The 24,876-nt window shown below is 37.3% G+C and overlaps 1 protein-coding gene across 1 annotated transcript; it reads left to right on the top strand.

Moving 5' to 3' along the window:
- Positions 1 to 2,963: 2,963 nt before the first annotated feature.
- LOC134798115 (protein SPMIP1-like) lies at positions 2,964 to 23,901 on the top strand. Its single transcript, XM_063770455.1, has 3 exons — positions 2,964 to 3,439; positions 3,661 to 3,842; positions 22,055 to 23,901. The coding sequence occupies exons 1-3, from the start codon at positions 3,284 to 3,286 to the stop codon at positions 22,263 to 22,265; spliced, it is 549 nt and encodes a 182-aa protein (XP_063626525.1). The 5' UTR covers positions 2,964 to 3,283; the 3' UTR covers positions 22,266 to 23,901.
- The last annotated feature ends 975 nt before the right edge of the window (positions 23,902 to 24,876 follow it).

Raw genomic sequence — 24,876 nt, forward strand, 5'->3', positions numbered from 1 at the left:
GTTCTGATCATCATCAGCAGTTGCACTTCATCAAATGTCACTTTTTTGAATGTGTATGCTTAATTTGATGATAAAAACCCAAAAATCACTATATGTATGCGTTTAAAATTTGAGGAGTTCCCTCGATTCCTCATGGATCCCATCATCAGAACTGGGTTTTGACAAAAACGGAACCAATCTGTATGCATATACATACAATCAAAAAACTAATTTTCAAAATCGGTCCAGGAATGACGGAGATATAGAGTAACAAACATAAAAAAAATAAAAAATAAAAAAAACATACAACCGAATTGATAACCTCCTTCTTTGAGATTTGGAAGTCGGTTAACAAACTAATATTAGCCCAAAATCTAAAATAAATGAAGTACCGATCACATAAAAAGTAAAAAATTAAATTAAGTAAATAAAAACAGGAAGGTATCATAAAATGTTAATGAAGAGAAATTGTAAGAGATGGTATTATGCCAACCAACAACTGCAAAGTTTTTTAACATCGGTTTGTGGCAAATACTGTTTAGTTTATCTTTATTTTAAAACGAAAAATGTCAACTTGCATGTTTTCTCCACTGTACACAGAATAAGTAATGATGTTACTATATCTCATATGTTCAGAATATTACTTGAATAAACTTATTATCCTATATAAAATGTGTGTTTTTATATTTCTAAACCCAGTTTCTAAGTAGATTGCACATACATTATAGTCACATTAAAATTCCATTTTGCGAAATAAAGAATTCAACATTTAACTTTGCAAAAGTAGATAATTGTTATTAGAATATTTTCTAAAAGCAATAAAAATAGATTAGGTTAGATTCGAGCTACAATGACATTAGGTTGGGTTCAAGGTAAGGTTGCAGGGCCTCAACAAGGGAAAAAAAGGGGGAGGGACTGTTGGCCTGGCTAAGTGAGCCAGAACTCACCCACTACTCCCTACTACTGCCGTAAGCAGGTAATGAATTCCCAATGTATTAGGTATAGGTTTAATAAATTATAAACATATTTCATTAATAACATAATAATATACAAATATGTAAAAGCATAAAGTAATAAATAAGCCTACAGTAATCACGTATACCGGTCCCACGGATGCGGATGTTGCTTACATAATCTCGTCTGTCAAGGAGTTTCGGCAGGAAAAGCCTTGGCAGACTTATATATTCATGAAATGAGGGCTCATACCTACCGATTGGAATTGGTTTCATGGCGGTATCAGATGGGTTAGTGTACGGTAACCGATGGTCATCTTGCTTATAATCTCGTCTGCCAAGGTGTTTCGGCAGGAAAAACCTTGGCAGACTTATATATTCCTAAAATGGGGGTTCATACCTACCGAATGGAATTGGTTTCATGGTGGTATCAGATGGGTTAGTGTAGGGTAACCGATGGCGACCTTGCTTACATAATCTCGTCTGCCATGGTGTTTCGGCAGGAAAAGCCTTGGCAGACTTATATATTCCTGACATGAGAGTTCATACCTACCGACTGGCATTGGTTTCATGGTGGTATCAGATGGGTTAATTTAGGGGTCCCGATGGTCACCTTTGAGAGCGTCTGCCAAGCACTTCCGGCAAAAAAAATAGTGGCAGACTTCGCTTTTCTGTATCTACATGTAAATTTCTAACTGCTGCCATAACTACTATCTCGGTATCAGATGGGTTAAATCAGCCCCTTTTTTCGCACCGGAAGTGGCCTTCTTTTTCGTACTTTCGAATTCGGACTTAGCATAACTTTTCTGGGAAACCATTGTGCATTTCATCGTGGTATCAAGTCGGTTAAAAATTTTGCGGCCGGCTCTTCTACTACAAAGAGAAATGACGTTCTTACAAGGTTAATGCATTAGTGCTATGACGTACGAGTGAACATCAGTTGCGCGTGAGAATGAAATAAAATTATCGTTTAAAATTGGTTTTAAGCAATAAATAAACGTAATTGGAAATTACTTACCGATGATATGAGATCCCATCTTTTTTCTTACACTTCCTATAATGGTTTTTGCACCCTTTTACAACGCAATGAGGCATTTAAGTTATGCTGCGTGACAACTTTCTACTGCGCAATTCGCCACACGTCGGAGCGCCGGGGTGTGATGAATGCGATTATCACACCCATGTAGCGGCCCCCTTTTTAGTGCTCGTTAGGCACGTCCTTACGAAGTAATACAGGGTGGAAAGATAAGTCGGGCCCAGGAGGGAAACTACCTTAAATCCTTAAGCTGGCTCATTTTACTTAAAGGAGACATTCCTTTATTTGTAAAAAGAAACAAAACTGCATTCAAAGTATTTTTCTATTTTTCTTCAATTTGGCTTGTCTAAAAAAATCTTGAATACTAAATATTAGATTTTATGGATATTTTGTACGACAGACGAGTGTAAGGCCTAATGTTTCTTGGAGAAATGTTATTATTAACATTAACTGTATCGACCAGTAGAATAAAATTGCGAGTTTTTATTTTTTGGATATTTAGTCGGTTCGAGTCCCGGGCGAGGCAAGCGAGTTTTAGAAAATGTTTGAATGCAGTTTTGTTACTTTTTAAAAATAAGGGAATGTCTCCTTTAAGTAAAATGAGCCAGCTTAAGTATTTAAGGTAGTTTCCCTCCAGGGCCCGACTTATCTTTCCACACTGTATATATGTCCATGGATCACCTCTGTTGCTTCTACTGCTTCCTAAAACACCTGTTCGACCGCCAGTAATTAACAAGTAACGTTAAGACGGTCGGACAACTGTCTTAACAAGTACAGCTCTTCAGCGGTGTAAACAGAGTTCGATGATTATTATCTACACGGGATACGCATACATTGCGCAAAAAAATTGTCCATCTTTAGCAAATCTTTAGTGGGTTTCTGACCGCCGGTCTTTCATCAGCCTTAAACTTTTTGCGTTTAGACTTTTTGTGAGGACGTTACGTTTCCAAAAAATTTATGGCATTTGGCATTCGGGCTACCTGTCATAATAAAATTCTTGTCTTATAGCAGCTAAATTAAATAATATATATAAATTAAATAAACTAAATTGATACGTGTTTTATAACTAAAATGATCAGGAACCTACACCTTAACTTATAAAATTCAACAGATTACTACTACTACTACTACTACTAGAACTTTCAACCATATTTTATTTAAAAGCTCGTAACTTAACTTCCAGTGTTTGCTGCAAGATAACCCCAACAAAATCGTGGAAACCTGCCCAATTTACCTACCTTCTTAAAACTGACTCCAATAACCCAGAGTTAGTGACAAAGGCCAACGTCTAAAATAAAGAATATAAAGGTTCAAGATGTCGTTCGAGTTTTATCTCGATGCGGAAGTTCGCTCGAAACGCCGCATTCGCAACTGGTACTACAACAACTTGCAGAGAGTGTTGGAACAGGCCAAGGAGAACCAGGCTCGGAATATAGACACTTCTGTTGCTATGGCCAAGGAACTTAATGCGGTAAGTTTTTGTTTCCAACCTTCTGTGTAAACACACTACAAACGCTCAGATCATCAAAGACGTCAACTGACGCGCGCGGCGACAGCTCAATATCAGCCTTCGTGCGTTCCTATAAGGTTCATGACGACGCGCCGCACACGGACCGCGCGTTCAAAAGGAATCATATCGTTCAGTTTAGGCTAAATGCTTCTTTTATATACTTAATTCTATCTCAAATCTAGATCTTGGATGAACCCCGTGACAAACCTCGTGAAGTGCCCCCTCACGACGTGACCCCACAAGAGAAGGCCGAAATGATGAAGCCTGTTGAGCCAGAAGTGCTGGACATCCTGTACGGTAGCTCGGAGAAGTATGCAGACCAGCGGTACCTCAAGGCCAGGAACAAGAAGGGACCGGAAGACAAGTTAGTGTAAAAGAACTGTACGGTTACCATCAGTTTGTCACTCACATAAACGCCGTCGAGAACGTAATTTACTTTCTATACATCTCGCTCGCACTCGCATATTAGTGCAAACGGGACGTATAGAAAGTAAATTACGTTCTCGACGGCGTTTATGTCACTGACAAACTGATGGTAACCGTACTGTTACCTAATAATACCTACTTAAAACCTTTTTCAATACCGTTAAATAGACCAATAGTGGGGCCGGATTATTGCACTAAAAGTTTTGATAATTCTAAAGATGAAAAAGTGATACTTATCTGACATGGGACATATTTTTAAGCATATTTGTAAAATATGACGAAAAGTTAGAACGAGCGTTAGATATAAATTAGGTATTTATATATTTTTAGTAATGATTTTTTAATATTGAATTAAAGTGCAATGTTTAAGTTCCATCGTTTATAATATGTATGACGCTTTATAATGTAAAATTATTAGAAATTTTTTTAACGTGCTTCTTAGTGAAACTACAAATTAGCTTATTATTTTGTCGATATTGAATTAAAGTTTAATAAATCCACAACAACATATATAAATTCTTAAGTTAATAGGCAAGCTAAAAATGTAGAAGAATAAGATATATGCTTTAGAATTAATATGCGTTTTTTGTCCTATAATATCTAATATTGAATTAGAGTCTGTAAAAATAAGTCTATTACTATAAAATAATATACGCAGCCATATTATGGAAAATAAGAAATTTCGGTGTGTAGCTTGCATTGTAATAGTAAAATATATTTAAAAAGGCGCGAAATTCATACATACGCCGCGCTGGTCCGTCAGTGTCGCCGGCGCGGCGCCCGAGACCCTATCATAGCCTACCTATACCTCGCCCCTCGCCTCGCCCCACCTGCCGCTCACAGCACTGTCTGTCTTTTCTTATCATTCATTTGTTTGTTTACTGTGGACATATATAAATTAGATGCGGACATTACGTGAAATTAAAGGGGTCCCTTTGTTTCCCATAAAGTTTTAAGTCATAATGTATTGTTTGTCATATAAGAACCTTCGGGCTCTCGAATTAAGGTTTATTTTTGAATGGCCTTAGTAGCAGTGTGATAGCGTTGACTCGGCTCGGAGAGTTGGCGAATTGGCGATTCATTCGCCGAGTTAGCGGATCGGATACCAAGTTATCAGTTAGTTTAGTGGCCGAGTTGATTAGGAAGAACATTTGAATTTCGAAATTGTAATAAAAATGTACATGATATTCACAACTATTTTTTACCATAGTTTGTCAAAGGACTGTCTCATTTCAAACATAGAGAGAATCATCATACTATCTTTGACTTACACTAGTACTAGCACCCAAAAGAAAAGGATGAATATAGTTTTTTGTTTTTATTTACTGACAAATTGGTTTGACCGACTATACCTATTTCTGGTTCCTATTGTCATGTCCTGTCCTATTCAACGTCAATATCATAATTATGTATATTATAAACCAACTGCTCAATATTACACGTATACATATTGAATATACAATAAGGTAAGTGACCTCACCTTATTGTATATTCCGTGTCGGCCGTATATGCCTATATACGGCCCACCTTAAATTAAAATGTTTTTTTTTTTTTAATAAACAGGATATTAAGTATGAAAAACTCACTCAAATAGGTATCTTATTTATTGAAGTTTCTTCATTATACCAAAATAGTTATAAAAATATTACGATACTCTTGGAAAATATACCTTTTATAAAAGTCCTATTGTGGGCCTTATTGAACACTAGCAGGGTATTACTTAATCCCGCAAAAATTATAATTTTGACAGTAGACAATAACAGATTTTATTGTTTTTAACTTAAGAGTTATACATATACAAATAACAATATTTGGTACTTCACAACAAGAGGATATTTATAATAAGTTAAAAATAATTCTTTTGGGCCTTATTAACTAAAGATATAAAAATTGTCTAGTTTACGCGAAAATAGTAGGTAACTAAAGTCACTAAACATAAAGCTTTATTATTATTATGTTTTAACATCTGGGGGCACGGCAGTGCCCCCGCCAAGACGAGCAAAGCGCAAGGGCACTATCTACCTTTTCTCGAAGCGCTTCGTCGTTTTTTGGAACCCTCATAACTTGGGGTTGGATTATACTAGATAAACAAAGTTCTCGGACTTATTAAGCATATCAATTGCATAGCTCTTATACTTTAGATTTTATTCATATCTAAAAACTTCGATTTCGTCACTGACTCACTCACTTGATGATTATCAATACCTTTAGGGTACTTCCTGAAGTCCTCTAAGAAGCTGAAATTTGATATGTAAGATAGTTTTAGTACACAAACAACAAATAAATTCAAAAACTTGAATTTTTTAATCCCTAAGGGGATGATGAGGGGGTTTAATCTTGTATGGGGAATCAATAATCGCTGAACCGATTTAGTTGAAATTTGGTATGTAGATAGGTATTGTTATGGGGAAGGATATAGAATAGATTTGAACCTCAAAGTTTACCCTTACGGGCTGAAGGCAGATTTCAACCCCAAAGTTTACCCTTACGGGGTGAAGGGTTTATATGGGGAATCAGTAAGAAGTACATTGTGTAACAGATGCCCCCAGATACTTATTTCAGGATTTTTAATAGTAAATCACCCCCAACCCTTTAAATTAGGGGATGGAAGATTGTCATAAGCAACTTACAAAAAGAAGTGAAATCCCACCAAAAACATTTTGATGTAAAATGTTGCCCAGACGAAACCATAAGGCTCGCACTGGCAAAAAGTTATCAGATCTCTTGCCAAGCTTCTAACTCCACAAGCCCTAACTTCACTAGCTCTACACCTTAGTCAAAGTATGTAGCTCGGCCGTTTCGTTTCGACAAGAACTATTGTATGTATAATTAAAAAACCGCCCAAGTGCAAGTCGGACTCGCGTTCCAAGGGTTCCGTACATTACACAATTTTTAACAATATGTTTTTTTAGTGAAAAGTGAGTAAAATGTCTTTTAAAAACCCGTAGGGATCGGATCAAAAACTAAGTACTTAAGTCCGACTCACGCCACAGATTATACAATAGTTCTTACGAACAGATACTTATCTCTCTAACAAAACGCAAGTACCTACCGTTTTGATACCTACACAAAAATACAATGGAGTGACCTTCAACGCGCCGCTCCCCGCACCGCGCGCACCGGCACAACGCTAGGGTTGCTGACGCTTAGAAATGATAAATAAATACCCACTTAAACAGAGGAGTGAAATAAAAGGAAAGCTAAATCTTAAATTATACCTAATATTCCGATTATGCTTTAGTGTTTGCGAAATAGTCATTTTAAAAGGTCATATGTCCCTGCAGTAACCGCAGTGTTTACGCCGTTTTATAAACCGCGCAATAATCCCAGCAAGAATTAGTTTTAAAACTTCGTGTAATTTAAAACCAGATAGAGATTAATGTTACATAGTAAAGAAAAATAATAGAAACCCCATGAATAAAGGTAATTAATTATAAGTTAACCAGAGCAAAAATGAGTAGGCACTTTCCGGTGTAAACTTACTGTCGTTAAAATAAACATTTACCAAAATAAATTAAAAATTTACTACCTATTTCAAATAGATAGATATCTAAATCTATACATTTGTCACACATATTAAACATTACATGTTTAATTAAAGAAATTCAATAGTAGGTAGGTACCTACTACCCGCGCGATTCGAACTTTAAGATATCGCGCCGTTAGACTTCACTAAATATGAAATAGTAAAGATATGTGACGTTCCACGGCAAAAGGTACCTTATGGCGGCTGGCGCTTACGCTTATTATTATCGCCACTCCAATATTCAGTCGGGGCAATGGTACCTTTTGCCGTGGAACGTCACATATCTTTACTATTTCTTATCTAGTGCATCTCTAATTCATTTCCCGAATCCCGCCGTCCGTGTAACTATCGTAAAAATTGACAGTGCGGCGCGCGGTGACGTGCGTACGTGAGCGCGTGTGGCAACCAACTGGCTTGCTTTTCTACCGTGAACGGGAGCAGATTCGTAGGTATTAATCCGAGCTCGCGCAGAGAGTTCCATAGGCCTGCTCACGCTTAGCTCCACATTTCTAATAGGTTTTCCTGTCATCTATAGGTAAAGAGCTAATATGTGTATTTTTTTCATAATAAAAAGACCCAGTAGTTTCGGAGATAAGGGTAATGTTAATTTTTTGCCTGTTTTCTTAAATAACTTCTAAACTATTTATTTTAAAATTATGAAAAAAATATATTTGAGATTCTAATTCTAAAATGAGCCCCTTCATTTGATATATAACAAAGATATAGTTTTTTTTCTTCTATTTATCATTCATCTCAAAAGTGACCCCTTTATTTAAATTTATATTACATATTTATTTTACATGTACACTCGCGTGCAAAAGTATTGCATCACTTTGCATTTTTTCGTCCGCATCCAATATATTTGTAAACTGGTTAATTTCGCTAAATTATTTAAATGTAATCATGTTCCTTGAAGTTTCAGCTTTACGAAAAGTAAAAAAAACATGGAAATCGGCTCAGTATTTTTCAAATTATCGGCATTTTCCGATTTGTGAGCGGTTTCACGTTATCACGCGCACGAGTTGCGCTACCCTTGACCCCTATAAAACGGGGGGTAGAGAAGGGTTTGTTATCAGTCACGTATCAGAAGTCGATCGTTACATATTTCCTCGTATTTTCCCGTGAAGAAGACCTGAAAAAATGGAAACCACTGAAGCTGAAGTCCGCCCAATCGTCCAGCCCCTGCAAGCGGGGCGTAGCCAACGTTGAGTAGCTGCCAAGCTCAATTTAAGCCAATCTACAGTTTGCAGAGTTTACCAGAGGTTCCAGGGGACTGGATCCTTTACTTAAAGACCAAGAAGCAGCCGCAGAAAGTGTACATCAGAGAGGGACGACCGCTTCTTTGTCACAACATCTCTCCGAGATCGACACCATACAAGCATTGACATCCAGCAGCATCTACGTGAGGTACGAGGAGTGGCTGCCAGTGAGTGGACAATAAGAAGAAGACTTAAGAAAGCGAACTTAACACTCAGGAGGCCCGCAGCGGGGCCCATATTGCTGGCGCGACACCGTACAGCCTAAAGAGAGTTTGCTGAAAATCACAAGGACTGGACCATTGAGCAATGAACCCCAGTTCTCTTCTTGACAGAGTACAGAATGTGCTTGAATGGATGTGACCGAAGAGGAAGAGTCTACAGAAGGCCAGAAGAACAGTTCGCTCAATGTTACGTCTCCGAAAGGGTCGCCTATGGCGGTGGATCCGTAATGTTCTGGGGCGGCATTTCCTACGACGGGCGGACACAGCTGGTTTTCGTGCCTGGCGGGGGCCGTGACAGTGGATTGACCGCTGCCAAGTACATCACTGATATCCTGGAGGAACATGGTGTTTCTTATGCCGGTATTTTTGATGAGGGGTTCATCCTAATGCAGGATAATGTCCCGTGTCATACCGCTAGGGCCACCGCAGCCTACCTTCTCGAAGTGGGCATCGACACCATGGACTGACCAGCGATGAGCCCGGACCTTAACCCCCTTGAACAGGTGTGGGACTACCTAAAAAGGAGGGTTCGGAAGCGGAATCCTGCCCTGGTTAATGTTGAGTAGCTGAAGGGGGCCTTACTGGAGGAGTGTGACGCTATTCCTCATCATCACATTACAAAATTAATTAGGTCTATGAAAAACCACTTGGTTTGTGAAAGGAGGGCTGTGGGTGGCAATAACAAGTATTAATTTAATAATAATAATTGATATTGAATTAAAAAAATGACTTTTATTCTTAAGTTTCCTGATTTATTTTTGGAGCATTATGCGACTACTTTCAGTTTTCTGATTTTTTTTAGTCTTCAGATTCGAAATTTCATTGCATTTACCATTTTTCTAATGCGTTACATTATAAGCTTTCAGTTGATACCAACATTTTTAGAATCGGGTATAGAATTACAAAGATATTGGGTGCGGACGAAAAAATGCAAAGTGATGCAATACTTTTGCACGCGAGTGTATGTCTTTGGGTTATAGACAAGTTTCAACTTATTAGTCCAGTAGTTTCGGAGCAAATAGGCTGTGACAGACGGACAGCCAGACACACGAGTGATCCTATAAGGGTTCAGTTTTATTCCTTTTGAGGTACGGAACCCTAAAAATAATGATTATAATAAGTTTTTCACCTTATGCCCATGTGGCGGTAGCAAAACAGCCAAGCCACATATTTTGACTAAGGTGTAGAGTTAGTGAAGGGGCTTGTAGAGTTTGAAGCTTGGCTCGACAAGAGATCTGATAACTTTTTAACAGTGCGAGTCTTAGGCTTATGGTTTCGTCTTAGCAACATTTTACATGAAAATGTTTTTGGTGGGATAATTTTTTACAGTATAAATATTTATTCGTAACAGTTAGTATTATCTTTTAACATGATTTTTACTGTACATCTGGGCCCTATTCCACCAACGTGACAGGTGCGACATTTGTCGACATCACTGTTACCGACGTCACAGGCCTTTATAGGCTACGGTAACCGCTTACCATCAGACGAGCGGTGTGATTGTTTGCGACCAACCAGTGTTGGGCGTAATTAATGACTCGTGTAATTTAATTACATGTAATTAATTACTCGTGTAATTTAATTACATGTAATTAATTACTCGTGTAATTTAATTACATGTAATTAATATGTTTTGTAATTTAATTACATAAAATTTAATTACATGTAATTAATTTTTCTGTGTAATTTGCAATTGTGATTACATTAATTAGTAATTAAATTACTCAATTACTTTTCATTTACCTTTTTAATAATATGCAAATATGAACAAATTTACTTGTAGTAATTATAAAGAAAAACTTTTATGAATTCCATTATACGCTGGATAACGTTATAACATATTTTTTATCCCTGGAATCATACCTTTACAGGGTACTATGTGACAAACCACGTTGAATATGGCGGTCGGCGCTTACGTCGCGTAGCACCGCATTAGTTTGCACGATGCACATCCCTGGTGCGCCGGGTGCGGGCCAGCCCCAACCCTATCCTGTGTGTGATAGCGGACAGACTTGACTGCCCGTATATGAGACACTGCTGCGAAATGCATGTTTCCAGCAGTGTATATATATTGTAATAGTTAATTAGGTACTAACATTAGGAACGTAAGTCTACTAACAAATCTGTATGAGTCCATAGTTGCTCGAAATAAATATTTTTCATTTCATTTTCATTTCATTAGTATTAGGGCGCCGGTAATAATGACGTAAGCGCCGACCTAAGGTGCCTTTTGGGTTGGACTGTAGCAAAGGGGGGGCTGGGACTTGGACAATTGTCACAAGAAATACGACAGTTGCCACGAAATTCCGACACAGAACTCATTTACTGTCATGAATTACCGAAAGTTCTTTGAAATCTTGTGTCAATTGTCATCATTATCATCATAAACATCACAAGAAAGATACCTGTTTTTTGCCGATATAATAAAGTTTTTTTTTAATAATACAATGATAGTGACAAATAGGAATAAGGCCCGTCCGATGGTAAGCTATAACCGTAGCCCATGGATGCCTGTGACGTCAGCAACAATGTCACGTTGGTGAAATAGGGCCCTGCCCAAGTAACACACAAGCAGGATAATAGAGTAAAGTTATCATCTTATTCAAATTAAGATTGCATAAATTTTGTGTATAAGCGGTGGAAATTACTAAATTCGGAATAAGAAAATATGTGGGCCTAGTGGGGCCTAAATGCTGAATAAATTTTGCATAGTATCGGTTTTGCATATTAAAGCTGAATAATACTTATTTCTTACACAGTTAGTCAGACATTATTCAGCTTAAAACATTTGTGGTTACTAAAAGCTGCATAATAGCAGCATTAGCAGCAATTAGCTGTATATATTTTGTGTCGTGAGATATTAAGCAGACAATATTAAGAAAAATGTGATAGTGGCTACTAAATGCTGAAAAGAAGCCTCGGTGAAGACTTTCAACTGTTTAAAAGCGGTTGCAGTTTCTGTTTTAATGCTAGTTTTTGAATAAAGGTGGACGCTATTACTGGAAGCTGTAATGAAATCCACATATTATTTGTTATTCAGTAGCTGCATATATGGGTTAGTTATGGCTTTTATAGACATAACGTCTGAATAATAAATACTAAAACAACACTTATACTTAAGTTATAGCGATTTTAGTACACATATACTATATTTTCTTGCTAAAAGCTGCAAAATGAACGCAATGAGCAGCGCTATTCAAACTACTGCTTAGTATCAACAAATGCGCGGTGGAGACGGTTCCGTAGCTTTATAAGTTTATACACGGTCAACAGTGCTACTTGAGCCTGTTTGCTTTGAGCTTGAGCGTGTTTTTATTTTATTTTGAACACATCTTGCGTATTTATTCTTTAATCCAACCATTATTTAAAAAATCGAGGTTTAGTTCTCTTAACAATTCTCTTCGATTGGTTATTTTACACAAGATGCATTGTCGTTTTAATGACGTAAAACAATTGCTAGCTACCATCGTAAACACTGTTAACTGACCATTTGCATACCTTACTGCAACGAGATAAAGTTTACCAATGGCCATTTAAGGTTGTTGCTAGTTTGCAAACAAGGTGGCAAATGCTAGTTATTGATATTGTTGCATTAAAAACTTGTAGACTGGACTGGGTATGTGAAAAATAAAATAATCACCCCCATTAAAATATAGCGAAATCGGTTCTCCTATCGATTTTGAACGGACTGTTTTTAGGTTTCAAGTGGGTCTACTCATACCCATCCCACACTATACTCGTACTCATACCTAAACAATACTTCCCATACCAAATTATACTTGTACTCATACCCGTGATACCCGCTACTAATATACCCGCACCTTCGCACCTATACCATATTCATATTCATACCATACTCGTAACCACACCATACTCATACTATACACATCTTCGTACTCACTTCGTACATCTTTGCGTATACCTTTACCTACTACATATTTGTCGGAACTGATAACGGAAAAAATAACTGTGTAGTCTGCCGTGCCCCCAGATTTATCATATAACTTAAATATTATATCGCGTTTATAATATTAGTAGGAAGTAGGATTGAATATTGCCCGTGTTAAATACCTATAATGCTTCTCATCAAACTAGTGAGGATCTATGTGGTTTTTACCATTTGTGTATAGAACCCTAATATGCTTTAAGATTGCGAAAACAATTACTATTATACTGATGTTATTCAAAACTTGTTGTTCTAAAACCATTATTATCTAACATGTAGCTTAGTAACGCGAATAATGTGAATGCCTATTCAGAAATTTAGCACATAATAGCTGTGGCAGCAGCTTATATTCAGCACAGTCGGACGCCATTACGGTTGCTCATATTCTAACCTCTAAAATTAAATAGGAATTTAAAATGAACTGAAAAACCCATTTATATTCATTTATAAAACTAGTTTTATCGTAGCATAACTTGTTAAAGTACATTTTCTATCACTAAAACATCTAAACACCGCAAAAAAATTACAAATTTAAAAGTGGAGTACTACATTTTCTATATTTACTTTCTAAACAGTGCATTATTTACGCGGCGCTTTAAAATTTTAAATAAAATGTATATATATATTAACAGTAAAGTCGCATGCGCAATGAAATTGATGTTATGTAAACATCAAATCAATATACTTATGGGTAATGTCCTCCTTATTTTGTATTCACTTCAGACACTACACTTTGACACGAGTTCACAAATTAAAATGGAAGACAAATCATACACAAATAGCTGAATATATTTTCTGTAACAATGCACTTTTGAACCAAAAGCTGCATAACGTGTGACTAACTGAGTCATTCTATACAAAGCTGGATAACTTTGGTTTAGAAAAGCGGTATAGAAGCTTTTGACAGCCTCTATACAAGTGTTATTCAGCGATTCAATGTGTGGGCACACACTTATACAGCTATTACATTACTGTTATTCAGTAATAAGCGGCGTAGGCTAGCCCACTTTGCGCCCAAACCTTCTGTATAACGTCTGTATAAGCGCTTATACAGACGTTATACAGCTACCTTATTCCAGGGTTGGGCAAAATACTGGCTTCCACGTATTTCAAATACAAATTACAAAATACATTTTTAAAAGTATTTGAAATACCAAATACAAATTACTTTGGTGACGGGTATTTGAAATACAAAATACAAATTACAGTGTTTAAAATAATGTATTTCAAATACAAAATACAAAATACCTATCAATTTTTTTGTTTAATCATTTAGTTTTTTTAACGAATATCCTTTCCTAAAAACGTATAGGGTCATTGCGCTAGTTTTCGTCCACTTGACGAAATTTGAATATAAACCTACATTGCTGCACAAATTTGGACTGATTTCAATCCTTAATGTCGAAACAATATATACAAGGTGTCACAGTGACACTGGAGGTAGACCGGGCCAAGAGGACCCAAACCAACTTAACATGACCCCAGTAAAAGTGGCACGGTTTTCGAGTTATTGCCAAATTAAGGTTTTTCATGAATTTTGACGGTTTTTAACATTGTTAGTGCCAGTGTGCACTCGGAAAGGTCTCGAAGTTAGTTTTTTTTATGTAAACGGCATCATGAATAGTTAACTGAGATAACAGAATAGGTATTTTATCGATAAACAATGTAAAATGCAAAAAAGTACTGGTTTAATCTTGAATTAAATTCACAGCGAAACATTAATTTCGACTTTGACCACCTGTCGTGGAAAAAAATTACTAGTAAAGTAATGAGCAAATAACGTCAAGCCATTGAGCATGTTATGCAGATTAAAAAATGGTATGACACATGTACCTTCCTGCAATAAAATAGGAATTCTTATCATCTTTCGAAAGCCTCATAAAAAATAAGTTAAAACTAGGAAATCTGCAATCCGTTGCTACTTAGTAAAAATGACGATTTATGTTAAGATTTATGTAACTCTGGATACAGAAATAAAAAAAACGCCTATTCAGTATTTTCCGAATGCCTAAAAGAAAGAGATGGAAAATGGTTATCTCCCTTTTTAAGGATATCATTGAGTTGATAAAGGTTCAAAAAAATAAAATACTGCAGGTTGAAGTTTAATCAATTTATTAAAATAATTTTATTTTACAATAGGAGCTCGAATTGTTTTTCCCCGGCTCGTATGCACGCTTGGCACCGTCTTGTAAAACTTCAAGTTAATTTCCTTAAATTAATTTCGGATATGTTTCGTGCTGCCTCGAACATACGCCGCTGTAGTTCCTCTTGGGACCTTATTGGCTTGGAGTAAACTTTTTCTTTTAAGCACTTTTAAGCATCCCCAATGAAAAAAAATTAATAGGTTTAGGTCCGGGGAACGCGGTAGCCATGCCACTGGTCCCAATCGGCTGATCCATCTGGAAATTTCTGTGTTAGGTGGTCGCGGACATCGCGAGCGTAGTGTTCTGGGCAGCCATCTTGCTGTGGTTCCAGCTTCAATGGATCGGCCGACTGGAACCAGTGGCACGGCCTAACGTTCCCCGGACCTAAACCCATTCGATTTTTTATTGGGGATACTTAAAAGATAAATTTTACTCCAAGCCAATAGCGTACCAAGAGGAACTACGGCGGCATGTTCGAGGCAGCACGAAACATATCCGAAATTTATTTAAGAAAATTAACTTGAAGTTTTACAAGACGGTGCCAAGCGTACATACGAGCCGGGGAAAAACAATTCGAGCTCCTATTGTAAAATAAAATTATTTTAATAAATTGATTAAACTTCAACCTGCAGTATTTTATTTTCGTTGAACCTTTATCAACTCAATGATATCCTTAAAAAGGGAGATAACCATTTTCCATCTTTTTCTTTTAGGCATTCGGCAAATACTTAATAGGCGTTTTTTTATTTCCGTATCCAGAGTTACATAAATCTTAACATAAATCGTTATTTTTACTAAGTAGCAACGGATGGCAGATTTCCTAGTTTTAACTTATTTTTTATGAGGCTTTCGAAAGATGATAATAATTCCTATTTTATTGCAGGAAGGTACATGTGTCATACCATTTTTGAATCTGCATAACATGATCAATAGTTTGACGTTATTTGCACATTACTTTACTAGTAATTTGTTTTCACGATAGGTGGTCAAAGTCGAAATTAATGTTTGGCTGTGAATTTAATTCAAGATTAAACCAGCACTTTTTTGCATTTTACATTGTTTATCGACAAAATACCTATTCTGTTATCTTAATTAACTATTCATGATACTGTATACATAACTAACTTCGAGGCCTTTCGGAGTGCACACTGGCACTAACAATGTTAAAAACGGTCAAAATTCATGAAAAACCTTAATTTGACTATAACTCGAAAACCGTGCCACTTTTACTGGGGTCATGTTAAGTTGGTTTGGGTACTCTTGGCCTGGTCTACCTCCAGTGTCACTGTGACGTGTCACTTAGGGGACACCCTGTATGTCTGTCTACATATCAAAATTATGGACCAGTCCAGGACTGGTCCATAAATTCAAAGTCGCTCAGCGAGCTATGGAAAGGGCTATGCTCGGAGTCTCTCTGAGGGATCGTATTCGAAATGAAGTCATCGGTCAGAGAACTAAAGTCGTCGACATAGCCCACCGGATTAGCAAGCTGAAGTGGCAGTGGGCCGGTCATATTAGCCGTAGAAACAATAACCGTTGGGGTAGACGAGTTCTCGAGTGGAGACCGCGCATCGGCAAACGTAGCGTAGGACGCCCTCAGACTAGATGGAGCGATGACCTTCGCAAGGCGGCTTGCAAGAGCTGGATCAGAGTTGCCGCAAATCGTGCTCAATGGCGTGCAATAGGAGAGGCCTATGTCCAGCAGTGGACGAGAGTAGGCTGATGATGATGATATCAAAATTATATTTCGCAAGTAGTAAATTAAAAATGAAATATATTATTTGCTTATCCGTTAAGTAGTCTAAAACTAGAGCATGCACGGAAACTACTGCAATGACCCTATACCCTGGCTGTTGACGAAAACTTCCGCGCAGAATAGCTCGCGCATTGTATTTGCCCTCGTACAAGTCGTACATTATATTTAAATAAACGTTCCATTTTAGGATTATAGAATTTAATAAAATGTATTTTGTAAAAATGTATTTTGTAGAAATGTATTTTGATGCTTGAAGTATTTGAAATACAAAATACAAAATACATGTGAGTGCAGTATTTGAAATACCAAATACAAAATACTTTTCCAGGTAGTATTTGAAATACAAATACAAAATACAAAAATGTATTTCAAATACGTATTTCAAATACATGTAATTGAAATACTGCCCAACCCTGCCTTATTCAGCATACAGTACGGAATGCTCTATTATTCAAACAATATTCAGCTACTTTTGTGAGTTTTGTGTTACTTGGGTGGTGCTACATTACGACACCGGTGCTATAATAAGCACATTAAATCACTCCCTTTGGCCGTGTTTTAAAATTCGTCATTCGTTGCAAAATTTCAATTTTTCGCACTTCTATCGTAAATAACTACCTATGTATTAATAAAAAAAGTTACCTATATAAGTAAGTAGTTACTGCCTTTAAAAAGTATAAGTGTCTAAATGTTATTAGACTTTTTGATTCTTTAAAACGTCTTTAGGTCAATAAAGCAAGTGAAACATTATTAGAGTTAGACCAAGAAAAGTCTGCAGCGATTTGGACAGCCCACGCAGTGAAGGTGTTATTTATAAGTCATAATTTCATAGAAGTTTCTTCAAATCGGCCTTATTAATGAGAGATTAAAAATATTCAAAATTATCTAAAAATATTTTAATCTATTATTTCATCTCATACGTTCAATAAGGCCCGGGACTGGACCTTTTTACCTGCACTGACAGTGGATCTTCTTAGCAACAAGTACAAATTCAGAATAATAGGGAGCAACTGCTATTTTTGAATGCTCTGGGCCTTGTTACCCGCCGGGCCTCATATGCCTGCACCTCACCTACCTTATTTATTTGTTTTACAAGGGGAAAATTTGTTGATTAATCATGCTAATATTGATACCCAAACAAGCGAAACATTCTAAAATTGAACCACAAGCGTAGCGAGTGGTTCGTAAAGTTGAACCTCGAGCGTAGTGAAGGTTTCAAGGGACGAGGGTTAAATAAAATTTTCACTACATCAGCTCGTAAAGGCCCTCTTGATTGTTCGAAACGGATAAGAAGAGTGGCATTTAATTTGATGCAAATTTTGAGTTGTTTCCGTAGGTATACTCGTAAAGCTCAGTTGGTTGGTAAAATTGACTTTAAAATGATAAATATTGAATAACGTTAGTTTGAAATTGATTTAAATGATAAGGTAAATATTATCGGAGATATATATATCGGATATCGCTCTTAAACAAAAAATATATGTCGCTAGTCATTTATAACCTAAAAGCGCCAAATTACGCAAAATTATATTGAAATGACACCTGTCTATTGAATTTGAAGAATACTTTAACAAGGGTGGTTATCTGTATGACAATGCACCTAAAATAATTTTCAAATGTATCTATTATTTCTATACTTAACACGATAACGAATTCTACGTAAACCAAACCGCGGGCAATCCCTAGTACATATAGAAATAAATAAGTGTAGGTAAGTTTCCATTAGTGTACCTACTATTAACAATATAACTATTTACCATTGATAATAATTTTATAAACGTTTTGCGTATTTTTTACGGGCACCGCGCTAATCGCTAGCCCGCCACCGTCGATCGCTGCCTCCTGCCACGGCGCACAGCGCGGCGCGCGAAAACGCCGCGCGTTTGAAATGTAACTCATTAAAAGCGCGGAATGCATACTTACGTATCAGTATTTAGTGTCGCCGTGATTTTATATTTCTAATATTTTGTGTGGGAACTAAGATCTTTATTATGACCGTGTAATATTAACTCTACAAACTTTAATTCAATATTGGCTATACTGCTTAACCAGAAATCAATATCTAGACAAGCACATTGTCTACATTTCTAATTTTTTACAAGTATACTAAGTTGATAGATAATATCGTAATTTTACAATATCAGCTACTTTAATTCTTTATTGACAAAGTAATTCGTGTTTTTACGTTCACCAGAAAGCAGCTGTTCCAGATTTCTAAAAACCTAATATTGTGAATAAATTAAAGTGTTATTGAACATGTTACAGTTTTTTGTAACTTTAATTTTATATTTACATAGTTATTTAGCAAAATTGAAATATTTAAATATGGCCGAACGCTCCACCTATAATTTTCTAATATTTTACATAAATGTTATTTAACATGCATGCAATAACATATCAAAAAAGAAAAAACTTTAATGTTATCAAAACCCATTTTTGTTCCACCGCTGGTCATCCGGCAACTTTGTCTTGGCTTAACCTTTTGGACACTAGACCACAGAGCAACATAGACCTACGTGCATATGCATATAAAGTTCAATTTCAGTTTTGATTTTTCGGTGACGTGGCGTCCGAGTGACAGCTTTTGTGTTTGACACGGCGTCGAAAAGGTTAAACGTTGGGCGAAAGTTGTAAATGGAACAAGGTCAAACAACGAATTTCTTTATCATACTAATGCTGGAGTCGGGCCGCGCCAGAGCGCATATTCAATAGGGTGGGTCACTCGTGTATGGAGAAAAAAAAAGTATTAGTTATCCTTCGGGCACAGTTACAAAAAGTTGCGTAATAATGCCAATAAACAGTATTTCAGATTATTCTGTAATCGGAATTCATTTTCTGTCTCCGGATTAGGGATTGCAAACCGGATTGATTTTCAATCCGGCCGGATCCGGCCGGATTTTGGCCTCAATCCGGCCGGATCCGGCCGGACCGGATCCGGTTAGGTATAAGGATATTAAAGTTAATTAAATGGCATATTTTTCAAGTTTTATGCGTTATATGAGAAACAAAGGGTATTTTTACAACAAATGTATTCATAAAACAACAATTTGAAGTTAATAAGAAATAACTTTTTAACAATAAAATAAAACTAAGTATTAAAAAATGTCACATAGTCAATCTCAATTTAAAAATAAAATATGAAATCTAAGTCATTTATTAATTTTATTATATTTAATCATTCACATTCTGCTCAAATTTATACGTTTACAATAAAAATATAAATTTGATTACATTCCAAAGCCTGTTAATGGGATAATTATGGGATGGAACTCCTTGAAACGACAAGTTTTTGTACTTAACTGTTCTTTGATGGAATTATTTGTAACGCTGACATCCATTCTAGTAACAAGATATTTTACTTTTAACCAAAATTGTATGAAATGCGTTCCAATATTATCTTGCTTTCATTTTTTATCCGTGAAAATAGTTTTATAGCCTAAATCACAAATAAATAAATAATTCATGAATAAATATTTGGGGACAATTTTATACAGATCGACCTACTCGTAGCCCCAAACCAAGCAAAGCTTGTAATATGGGTACTAGCTAGCTTTAGGTAGTACTACTTGGCGGCGATATATATACGTATAGTATATTGATAAATACATGCTTATATACGTGGAAAACACTCATAACTCAGGAACAAATATCTGTGTTCATCACACAAATAAATGCCCTTACCGGTATTCAAACCCAGGACCATTGGCTTCATAGTTCATAGGCAGGGTCACTGAATGGTCACTTCTCATTAGGCCAGACCGGTCGTTACAAATGCCTTCCATGGCATCTCCATCCTTTAATAATGTTTACTTCTAATTATTTAAGTAATCGTCGTATCGTGCCGATTCGTGCCACTAATATGAAAGAAGAGGAAATCCTCTTCTGTTCTCAATCATCGTCATATTAAATATCTTCTTATTTTACTAAATTTGGATTTTTTCATTCGTTCTTTATTCTGTTTAACTTCTTTCTTCTATCCGTTGCCTTTTTCTCACTTAAAACGCGCAGTGGGTGCTGCGTGCGGTCTTTTTTCTATTTTCCCGGATCCGGTCCGGATCCGGTGATTTCAACCGGATCCGGTAGCTCCTAAAAAGTGCCGGATCCGGCCGGATTACCGGATCCGCCGGACCGGATTGCAATCCCTACTCCGGATCCATTTCAAAGTTTTCATATGAATATTGTTATATTTTGTATGGTCTGCGGAGTATATTTATGTATCGTCTCTTTATTCAAACTTTAGCTAAAAAGTTATACCATTATTAGCTCGAAATAGCATGGTAAGGGTTCAGAGCCAATAAATAAATAAAAAATAGCTCGCAAAAAGAAACATTTTTTTTTTTTCACAATGTCCATACATTTAACAAAAACTTTGACTAAAATCCGGAGGCAGTAAAATTAAAGCTAAAAATAAAATAAAAATACGTGCAATAATTAATTACCAAATAGCACCTTTTTTTAACTGTGCCCGAAGGATAACTACTTAATACTTTTTTTATAAATTAAAAAAAAGTAAAAATGACCCACCCTAATATTCAATGTGCCTATACACTATATATATATATCAGGGCCCTTAACATCTTGATAGATGATTTATGCAGCGTCTGTAAGCAAGGAACAACGTCTCTCGTGGCTGTATAAGCTAATGCGGGACCGGCATTTGCGACCGCATTTATGGCAGCTGAAGCAGGGAGCCAGGCATCATCAGGTGGATTGTGCCTCTTTGCGCGTTTTCGGGCAAGGTTTTGGAACCATGCGTTGTCGTGGATATCGCGACCTTTCGCGATGGTTCCCCGTCTATCCATCGCGATCTGACGCGAGCTCCTCCCAAGTGTCCCTATCGAATACTATCGATATCAAAAGCGACCATGTCGCGTTTCGCGCAGTCCTTAAAACGCAGCAAGGGACGTCCAATGCGGCGCTTTTGAAATGCTATCTGGCTCAACATAATCTGCCTAGGCAAACGAGTGCTATCCATACGCTGCACATGCCCAAGCCACCGCAAGCGCCTATACACTATGTATGGCAGAAGCGACGGAGTCCGCGCGGAGCCGACCGGCTTGCGGCCATATAAATGTGAAATGGACTCCGACTCCGCCCGTTCAGTGGGAATCGTACTGTATGATGATGATATGTGTAGGTACCTGTATGAACCTCCATACGAACGCAACAATCGCTTACTTTGCATGGAGATTGGAGATATTAGAAAGGTATTAAATTAAAAAATACTTCATTGCATTGTAGATAAATCGCCCAAAAAAAACTTGATATTACCAAATCAATTGAATCATAATGTTCCAGATATTACTTCCGCGTGGTATCGAGCTGGGACTACGGCTGGCAGCAGAAGTCGAGCCGCTTGCCCGTGAAGGACGTCCACCACGGCCGCTGTGCGCTCCTGAGAGAAACGTTTTACAGGAAGAATAACCTCGCACCCGACCCGCCGACATATGCACAGCCGGTCGGCGGGGAGTTCTCAGTGTGCACGCAATACTCGTGCTACGCTGGCTAGATGTAGGTATAAACGTTCTACAGAAAGAACCCCACGCCCGACCAGCCGACATACGAACAGACCGTGGGCGGGGAGTTCTCAGTGTGCACGCAATACTCGTGCTACGCTGGCTAGATGTAGGTATAAACGTTCTACAGAAAAAACCGCACGCCCGACCAGCCGACATACGAACAGACCGTGGGCGGGGAGTTCTCAGTGTGCACGCAATACTCGTGCTACGCTGGCTAGATGTAGGTATAAACGTTCTACAGAAAGAACCCCACGCCCGACCAGCCGACATACGCACAGACCGTGGGCGGGGAGTTCTCAGTGTGCACGCAATACTCGTGCTGCGCTGGCTAGATGTAGGTATAAATATTCCACAGAGCGGACACCATGGAAATCGTTTTAGTGTTTATATGCACACATGTCATAAGTTTAGTATCAATGCGTGTCAATCTGCCGCGGCGGGATGAGGTAATTCCATTCGAGGCGGGTGCTACCACTTACGTACGCTGGATAGTTCGATCACTTGAAATGTTAATAGATGGAATGTACTTGCTTTGCGTCTAGAACTGGGCTAGCAAAAAATAATCTATAAGAAGGTCGAAAAATAATAGACATATTTATAGCAAAAAACATATAATTTTATATTTTTATTATTTACAATATTTCAACTTTTATTTACATATTAACAACAGCAAATGTACCTAGTTTAAGGCCACATCTCACTGTCAGAAAGGGAATTATTACAAAATAAAAATGTGTACAGTTAATCTTATTAGAGTCGTTTACAATTAATTTACAATAATCTAGTCGTTGCCCCGCTGTAGAAGCGCTAATATGATGCATGAGGTCAATGGTAAACGCGTTTCCATGGATACATTTGGTGCTCTGGCGGTCTAGCGTAGCGTAGGTCATAGCGTAAGGGCTGATTTAGACGGCGTGCGAACTCGCATGCGATTTTAGTTACATTGCGGACTGTTGGTTACGTCCAATTCAACCGACGGATCAAAAGCCGCAATGTAATGAAACTCGCATGCGAGTTCTCGCATCGTCTATATGAGCCCTAAGTTGCGTTCTCGCGCGCGAGTCCATACTTGAAGTCGCGCTTGATGTATGGAGTCGCGCGCGAGAACGCAACTCATGCTAGACCGCCTGATGTTGGCTCCACGAGTTAAAATTTATTATATTCAAAGAGTTTACTGTGATCATCGCGGAAAACAATCAAAAGCGAAATACGACCCAGTGTAAAAGGGACCGTAAAGTCCAACCACAGCGAAATAATTCCATTTTATCTGTTGCGTAACTGCTTTTGTCTTCACACACAACATTGCCGCCATAATTGAAGAAGTTACTTGTATTTTTAAAACCCTTTTTTTAACCTTTTCCACACGCCAAAAACGTCTAGAGACGTCATCACACAAGCTAATCATCTAGGTAACTACGTTTTTAACTAAAGATCCTGAAGATGGCGTGTGAGAGATATCGATGAAAGGTTATGTAAGACTTGAAGAAACAAATGTACCCATTGAAACACAAACTAAATAATGCTAAGATGTTACAATTAAAAATAATCAACCATCGTTATGTCAACAACATTCACTCACTCTAACAAATTATCATCTACGAAAAAATAAAATATTAATAAATATGAGACGATTTGTTCATTCTCAAGTTCAATATTTGACACATTATGTACAATAATTATCAGTCCTTATAATTTCGCGATACAACACACCGGCTTATAATAAATTTATAGGGTTGTGTTCGCCAACGTATTCAACAAACGTGTTGGCAAAGGGCATTTTGGTTAATGTTTTATTTTACAAGAATGTTGTTAAATATTTTCTGATAAAAAGCTGGTAAAACCCCTTTCCAGGAGCATAATCCAAGCCGGGTTCACACAGAGCAAGCATGCGCGCGAGGCAATTTCCTCGAGCACAAAACGGCCAGTGTAGACGTGCCTCGGCCGAGGCGGCGCGCGCGAGGCACGTCTAAACTGGCCGTTTAATGCCCGAGGAAATTGCCTCGCGCGTATGCTCGCTGTGTGTAGACCCGGCTATTGATCCACGATTTAAGAAATACATACATGTTTTCAGAATTTGTCTAATTTAAGGTTCAAATCAGATTAAACTTTAACTTAAAGTTTGACATTAATCAATAATCACTGACGTAAATATGTTATTAATATATTCTTTTGTAACATCGTGTCTGTTCTGCTTCAAAAGGGTTAACCTATTCAGTGTATGTATACGTACAATGACATCGACGTGATATCACGTCCACGATCATAAATCGATTTATGTTACGGTTTAAAATGTGGAAGTATCATATTACTCATCTCTCACACCTAAAGAAAAAGAGATGGACAATAGGTTAGTCCCACAGATAAATGCCCTCCGCCAACGCGTTAGAAACTTGTGTACAAACTATTACTTGTGCGGAATAAGACATTATTAAGCTCTCTCTCCTTTGGCGCGATGTCTTACTTCGCTATACGCGTATAGAGCTTTTGCCACGGCTATGCAACACAAAAACACGGTTAAAAGTCAAAAGATATTTTGAACCCTATTTCTTTCAAATAGAGTTCAATAAATTTTACTCTACTTATCTAAGTGGACCTCAAGGC

This window comes from Cydia splendana, chromosome 16, assembly GCF_910591565.1.
Source record: "Cydia splendana chromosome 16, ilCydSple1.2, whole genome shotgun sequence".
Classification (NCBI taxonomy): Eukaryota; Metazoa; Arthropoda; class Insecta; order Lepidoptera; family Tortricidae; genus Cydia; species Cydia splendana.

Excerpts from the sequence above, each read along its gene's own strand:
- LOC134798115 (XM_063770455.1), top strand. The coding sequence starts at position 3,284 with ATGTCGTTCGAGTTTTATCTCGATGCGGAAGTTCGCTCGAAACGCCGC. Across the intron at positions 3,440-3,660 it reads TGGCCAAGGAACTTAATGCG|ATCTTGGATGAACCCCGTGA; the intron begins GTAAGTTTTTGT and ends TCTCAAATCTAG. Across the intron at positions 3,843-22,054 it reads AAGAAGGGACCGGAAGACAA|ATATTACTTCCGCGTGGTAT; the intron begins GTTAGTGTAAAA and ends ATAATGTTCCAG.